At 42.7% G+C, this 6874-nt stretch overlaps 1 protein-coding gene across 1 annotated transcript; it reads left to right on the top strand.

Moving 5' to 3' along the window:
- The first annotated feature begins 509 nt into the window (after nt 1-509).
- On the top strand, nt 510-3282 carry LOC105920417 (C5a anaphylatoxin chemotactic receptor 1). The gene is made up of 3 exons (XM_021312573.2): nt 510-596; nt 1156-1272; nt 1529-3282. Exons 2-3 carry the CDS (start codon nt 1171-1173, stop codon nt 2450-2452), a joined length of 1026 nt encoding a protein of 341 aa, XP_021168248.2. The 5' UTR covers nt 510-596; nt 1156-1170; the 3' UTR covers nt 2453-3282.
- The last annotated feature ends 3592 nt before the right edge of the window (nt 3283-6874 follow it).

Raw genomic sequence — 6874 nt, 5'->3', positions numbered from 1 at the left:
ATAATAATAATAATGTTATTATACACTATGAAATGCATTAAACACAGTAATGAGAATAGCACTGGTGACATCATTTCACACTTTCAGGTTTGTGCAAAACCCTGAATTAGATATCAAGGTAAATAAAACTGAACCATGCCATCAAAAAGCTAAAACTTTTAGAGTCAGCTGTCTTTTTAAAGAAAGTGACTTTATTTCACATTCAAATGTGTATATTGCTGGAAACCTAAAAGCAAAGCTTCTCTGCTTTTAAGAGTTTATAACCCCACATCATATACCCGTTTGTTCACTTAGCCATTTTAGGCACAAATGCATGTTTACTGAAGAGAATCAACTGATAAGGTTGTTTGAACTGCGAGCAAATGGGTTTTATTGTTCAAAATGTTAAAACGTCTGCTAGTTCAGCAGATATGATTGGAAGCAGAAATGAATGTTGCAATCACAAGCAGGAAAGACAGAAAAGGAGAGAGAGAGAGCGAGAGAGAGAGAGCGAGAGAGAGAGAGAGAGAGAGAGAGAGAGGTGTTAAAAGCACAAGCAGGAACTCCTTCCCCTAGGTGCTGCTCCATATCTTCTACACTCGAGGAATATTGGAAAGGTAGGTAACTAACTCTCTAATAATAAGAGCCTTTCTGTAGCAGATTGTAAATTGACATTAGTTACTGTTGATTCTGAAGGAAAAAATTGCTTTTTAATCTCAGCTACATTCAGAACGGCGGCACACACATTGGCTCTGGGTAGAAATAAAGTGTTCATTAGCACATGAGCCGTTGCATGCAGCTACGCACAAACAGGTCTGGTTTGGATCCAGGTTCCCTCCTTGACCCTCGGGCTACTGAAATGTATAACAAAAAAAAAATTCCTTTTACCTTAATCACTTACGTGGACACACCTACTGTTTCCACATGCTTTTATTAATGGTTCATTATGGGGCGAGGGGAAAAAACCACCATCAAAGGGTTTGAAACCATTAGGTCGGTACCTTGTAGCTGTTGCAGCTGTCCTTGTACAGAACAGAAGATAGGAAGGAAGTATGTGGTTTCAGTCTGGTTTGTATTGAGGACATCAGCCTTTTTTCATCATTTTAGACATTCAACACGTTTGCAATCGTGCTCCTTCTTTGCAACACTGAGGATCGCTGCCGTGTGTTTCTCCAGGTCAACATCGGCTCCATGGCTGACTCTAACGCAACGCAGGCCGCTTGTGACTACAGCTGGTTGCAGAATGAGGCCTCCAAGGCGATCCAAATTACCATCACGCTACTAATTTTCGTGGTAAGAAAAGCTCTGCTTGAATTTATATACATTGCTATGATATGCAGTGAGGATTTTGACAAAGAGGGCTGCATGAGATCTTCTATCTCTTCAAGGTTTCCTGAACTTTAAATAGAACCTTGTTTACGGTCACGGGCTGACTCTGTGTTATCTTTATGATCAAAGCCGTTTGATGAGTGAGAGCTGAAGAGCTTTTTTTTGCGGATGTACTTTGTTTGATAATGAAATCTAAATCTCTGCCGTTTGCCTCTGGAAGGTGGGCATTTCTCTGAACGGGTTGGTGGTCTGGGTCCTCGGACTGCGAGGCCGCCGTCACCTGGTGCGCCGAGGCAGCACCGAGGAAACGCGCGCCGCCAACAGTTTCCGGGTCTACGTCCTGCACCTGGCCTTGGCTGACCTCATCCTGCTGCTGCGGACCCCCCTCATGATCGGCTACCTCATCAACGATTACAGCTGGCCGTTCGGAAAGGCCGTCTGCCACCTGATCATATTCCTGAGGTGTCTGGGGCTCTACATGTCTGCGTTCCTCGTGTGCGCCGTGGCTCTGGAGCGCTGCCTGTGTCTGCTCAGGCCCGTGTGGGCTCGGCTCAAACGACCCGCCTGGGCTGTCCCTCTGGTCTGTGGGGTCCTCTGGCTGATGGCCCTCGTCCTCTCCGTCCCCTACATCTACTTTGCTGACCTGCAGACAATCAACGGAACAAAGCAGTGTGTGGAGGGCGGGAGATCCAATTTAGGATTAATTCTGACAGACACCATTGCAGGCTTCATCTTGCCTCTAATGGTGTTCCTAGGCAGTAACGCGGCCGTTTTGCTCACCATCAATAAAGCACTGCCTTCAACACCCAGCGGGACAACCCCATCAATGGCACGCAAGATGAGCAGGATGTACCATGTGCTCTTTTCCACCATGCTCCTCTTCCTCACCTGCTGGGTGCCCTTCTTTGTCTGTCGCTTCCTGATGGCCGTGACACACAGTAGCTGCTCAGCGACGCAGTGCACGTACATCTCTCTGTACCTGGTGTACATCAAGTGTACCCTTAATCCCGTGATGTACGTGTTTGCCGCCAGAGGCCTGGGCCGCGCCATCAAAGCGTCCCTCATCTCCACCATCGACCGTCTTTTCAATGACGAATCCTACGAGTCTATTCGAAGGAAGTCCCTCAAGAACTCCCAGATGTGATCCAGATGTTTAGAGGTGTTGTAAGATATGTATCGATTGACCCCCATCCACCCGTTTTTCAGACCCGCTTAGCAGAGTCTGAGAACAGGGGTCTTCAATTGCGGTCCTCAAGGTCCGGTGTCCTGCAGCTTTTAGGTGTGTCCCCGGTCCGGCGCACCTGACTCAAATGGCTGAATCGGCTCATCAGCATGCAGTCAAGTTCTCCAGAGTCCTGCTGATGACCTGATTATTTGACTCTGGTGTGTTGGACCAGAGATATGTCTAAAAGTTGCAGGACACCGGACCTTGAGCACTAGAATTGAAGACCATCGGTCTCGGAAATGGGTGGCGCCCGTCTCCAGTAGCTCAGGAACAAGAGAAAAGGGTCCACCCTGGACAGGTTCAGTCTAATGGACAGCCTAACACAGCAAACCATCTACTGCTCACGCTCAAAAGGCGGTTCAGGGTGACTGATTGACCTTACGGATATTTTATGGACTGTGAGAAGAGACCAGAATACCTGAAGAGAACTCGGAGCAGAGCCAGGATCTGATCTGATCTGAGCTCAGGACCTTCAGTGCTAAGAACTGGGCCCCCTTTTTAAAGCGCTGGTTGAACTCTTTATGTGTGCAATTTCTGTTCCTCTCCTTTGACCCTTCCTGCTTCCCCAAACCCGGCATTAGCATTGTAAATAAAATGAAAGGAATTAGTATGATTGACTGTGAAGCACTTTATGTCATTGTTTGTAAGCGTGTGCTTGAGACAGACAAATATGTTTCTGGGAATGTATTAAAAAAAAATCTATCGTGATGTATGTTTTTGAGCTGTATAATAAAGGTCATTTAATGTTGCTAGCTTTTTCTGTAGTAATTTCATACATATCAAAGCACAGACCACAGCCTGCTGGTTCTCAACACCCCGTGAATCTTTGAATTTAGACTGAACGTGTGTTTTTAATTACAAATTAAACGCATATTCTTCCCTTACAAGGATATTCTGGATTCCATCAGTCAAAGCTGTCAATGACTTTTTCACTCTCTTAACCATAATGTGAGCAGATATCTATTTTTTCCTCTGCGTCAGTGTCGGCTGAGCAGAAGAAAACATCTCATTCCTCTTGTGGACTTCATTACAAAGAAAAACTGGGTCTAAACCCCACAACCTTTCTCAAGTTCAGGTGTTTAAGCAATTCATTTCATAACCCAATATTGCCAAAACATCTCCCTAAACCAGATAACTTCTCTTTTTGTCTGCTACTGCTTGAATGGATCTGTATTACTTTCCCTACCTGTCTAGACTTGATTATGGCAACTGAATTTACTGTAACGCATGGTCGAAGGAAATGCCCAAATAAGGATATCTTGCAGAAATACGTTGTACGCATTTCGACTGAAATATACCTTAGTAGGAAAAACATGACAAATGAAAAGGGATTGGACTTGACTCAATAAGTGCACACACCTTTAAATATGTACTTAAAGCACATTTGTATTCAGTTTTAGCATTCAGACTTCTTTCATAGGAATTAATCAGCATCCCACATCATCCGTTGGCAATATTTAGTCCCTCTGCCCCATAAAAGCTCTCCAAATCTACCAGATTGGGAGGACATCTTTTATCCCGTATCTCTTAAAGTGACCCAAGAGATTTTCGACCAAGGCTATTCCAAAACCATCTCCATCTCCCAGTTTGATTTTTGGTGTATGCTGGGATGCTTTAAGCATTCCAGCGAATATCTGAAGGTTTTGGGTAAAAACCTGACTGGTATTTTTTTTTTTTCTTCTGAAGCAAACTGACCCCTCAGCAGGATGCTGTCAGCTTATTTTTCTGCGGCTATGGTTTCCTTTCAAGGATGCTCAGTATTGTTTTTGCAACATATTCTTACATAACATGTTCTGCAACAAAAGGCTTCGGTTTTTTCAGACACGTATCCCAGTCCAGACTCATGGAGGATAAATAAAATAGTTGTCACATAGATAGATGACATCCAACACTAGTTTGAAATCCCTGCGGCTCCTTTAGCGCTGCTATATACCAGGGTCTGGGCAGACCACTGGCCAGATTTTGTCTTTGGATCAATAATGTTGATTTTTAGTAAAGTCCTTGTTCAGCATTTTCTCTAATCATTGAGGATAATGCACAATAAATGCATAATGCTGTGGGTTTTGTTTTCCAATCTCCTCCTGACTGATACATTTGCACCATGAGGTCCCTTTTGATGCTTCGCAGTTTCTCTACAAACTAGCTAATGGATGCAAACGAGCAAATGCCAAGAAAACCCCTCTGGGGCGGCTAGGACTTATAAGTTACGGGTAATCGGATGATCTATAGTTGATGACAAATGTGTACATAGAAAAACTGAATGCTTCATACAGTCGATTCAACAGTCCTCGGCTATTAAAGCTCTTATATTTGTAACATTTTTCACTTCACAAGACACACAGCATAACTTCAAAGGCGGGGAAAAGTTTGGAGATCAGTTTGACATTTTAATCACTGTGTATACATTTTAATACGCTCTCTATTTGAACTCCTCTGTTTGTATTCAAATTCCTGATTTTCAAGATCTTCTCGACAATTCCTTTCGTCTGTTATCCGATCTGTCTGGTATATGTTTTCAGTCAGGGGGAAAATAAATGGATTTGCAGCGGCGGCCCCGACGCCCCGAGAGCACTCTTCCACAGGGATCTTTTTGTCAACCTTGTCTTCTGTGATCAGAGATTTTCTCTTGGTTGGATTTGTTGTTTAAGATGATTTTAGTTTTCCTGAGAAAACGCAGAGCTAAGGAAATAACCCGTAAGAGGCTTGCCTTTTCATCAGAGGACACATTCCTGTCTGTGTTCAGGCATGCTGGAGGCGGGGGAGTGACTAAATATTAATTCATGATGCATCTTGCTTGTAGGTAACGCTCAGAAGATAAAGGCAAAGTCGCCCTGTCAACGTCTTGCCTTAAGGTAAAATGTTTGTTATATGGATTCCAACCAGCATCACATCATTAAGCTGGAATGCAGTCGTCCTTAAAAGGAAGTGATACTACCGTACAACTGTTTAAAGAAGTGACAGTGCTGAATTAATACTTTCACATAAAAAAAAAAATCACTTCCTATAACTAATATTGGTTACATCTTATAGACTCATGAATGCACTGGAATCTCATAAACTCCTTAGAGGTGTTGGAAACAGCTGATATGTCTACGCTAGTCAACATGGGAATAATCGGACCTTCTGTAATAATGTAAAGAACCATAATATATTTGACCAGGACATACTCTTTCAGATATACATCTTTCAGATTTCTAGGATTTCCTTTTATCATGTGTACAAATTTGTCAAAAATCAGGGAAAAAAAAAAAAACTTGTCGCAGAGATAAAAAGTATATTGGGACACAGATCTTACCGTTAGGCTCCCATTTGTCTGTTAGGCAGACACCCCGTCTACTTTTAAGAATAGACTTTCCCTATAAAGCTTGTAGTTCATGTAGGCTAAGGCTGCTGGAGGGCATACTGACCACTTTTTTTCTACTGCTACTCTCCAATATGCATCATTTACAACAACTCATACCGTTAACCCTTAGTTCTGTTTTTTGTTTCTATACAAGTTTGCCTAATCCAGTTCTGTTTAGATGCAGGGTCCTCACCAGGATTTTTTTTTGTTTTAGCATAACGGTGGACAGCTGGGGGCTACCTTTGCAGCTTGTCATCAGGCTAATAACAGCTGGCGTCAGCTTAGCTGTTGTTGTTCCAGAGGTTTCTAACTACGCTGATGCAAGTTCAAAAGCTTTACTGACCCGTCTGTGATGCTCTCTAACATCCATGTTGTACTGGCCGTTACGCTAAAAGAATGAGCACAACGGTCTAATTTCAGCATAAAGTTGACAACTTTCAGTGTAACGGTCCGTTACGCTGAAACGCGCTTTTGCTGTCAAGTGCTCGCCAAGTTTTTCTTTCCCATAAAAAGTATTCTTGGACCAATGCTTCTCTTTTCTTTTGTTCCTGTCAAATCCAGTCCAGTCACACCGAGCCAGGCTCAGCAGAACCAGGCTCAAAATGACGCCTGATCTTGTGGAAGCAGAGCTGTTCGTTTCCGAAGTAGGCACATGCTTGTTCAGGATGAGGTATTGCTGCAAAGCAATTTTTCCCCAACTGCAATTACATAACCAACTTAATTTGACCATACTTTGGTACAAGAGAATTGCAAATAAGTGTATGTGAAAAAGACTATATAATTGGATTATATTGAAATAGTTGATTTAAGTTTCGGTTAAATTAGACTGTAGTTGGATGTGCAGCGGATGCATTTTTTTAACGAAGGACATATTTGTTGTGATTTAGAGCCATGGAGACAGACTGAATCTTTTTACCTCACACTGTAGACTCATTATAAAAACACTTCTACTTTATATATAACAACCACACATTAAAAAAAGAAACTTCACACTTCTC

The sequence above is a fragment of the Fundulus heteroclitus genome, chromosome 4 (genome assembly GCF_011125445.2).
Source record: "Fundulus heteroclitus isolate FHET01 chromosome 4, MU-UCD_Fhet_4.1, whole genome shotgun sequence".
In the NCBI taxonomy this organism is placed as follows: Eukaryota; Metazoa; Chordata; class Actinopteri; order Cyprinodontiformes; family Fundulidae; genus Fundulus; species Fundulus heteroclitus.
Note: the sequence above shows the minus strand (reverse complement) of the source record. Positions and strands in the feature narration are given on the sequence as shown.

Coding starts and splice junctions, on each gene's coding strand:
- LOC105920417 (XM_021312573.2), top strand. CDS start 1,171: ATGGCTGACTCTAACGCAACGCAGGCCGCTTGTGACTACAGCTGGTTG. Junction 1,273..1,528: donor TCACGCTACTAATTTTCGTG/GTAAGAAAAGCT, acceptor TGCCTCTGGAAG/GTGGGCATTTCTCTGAACGG.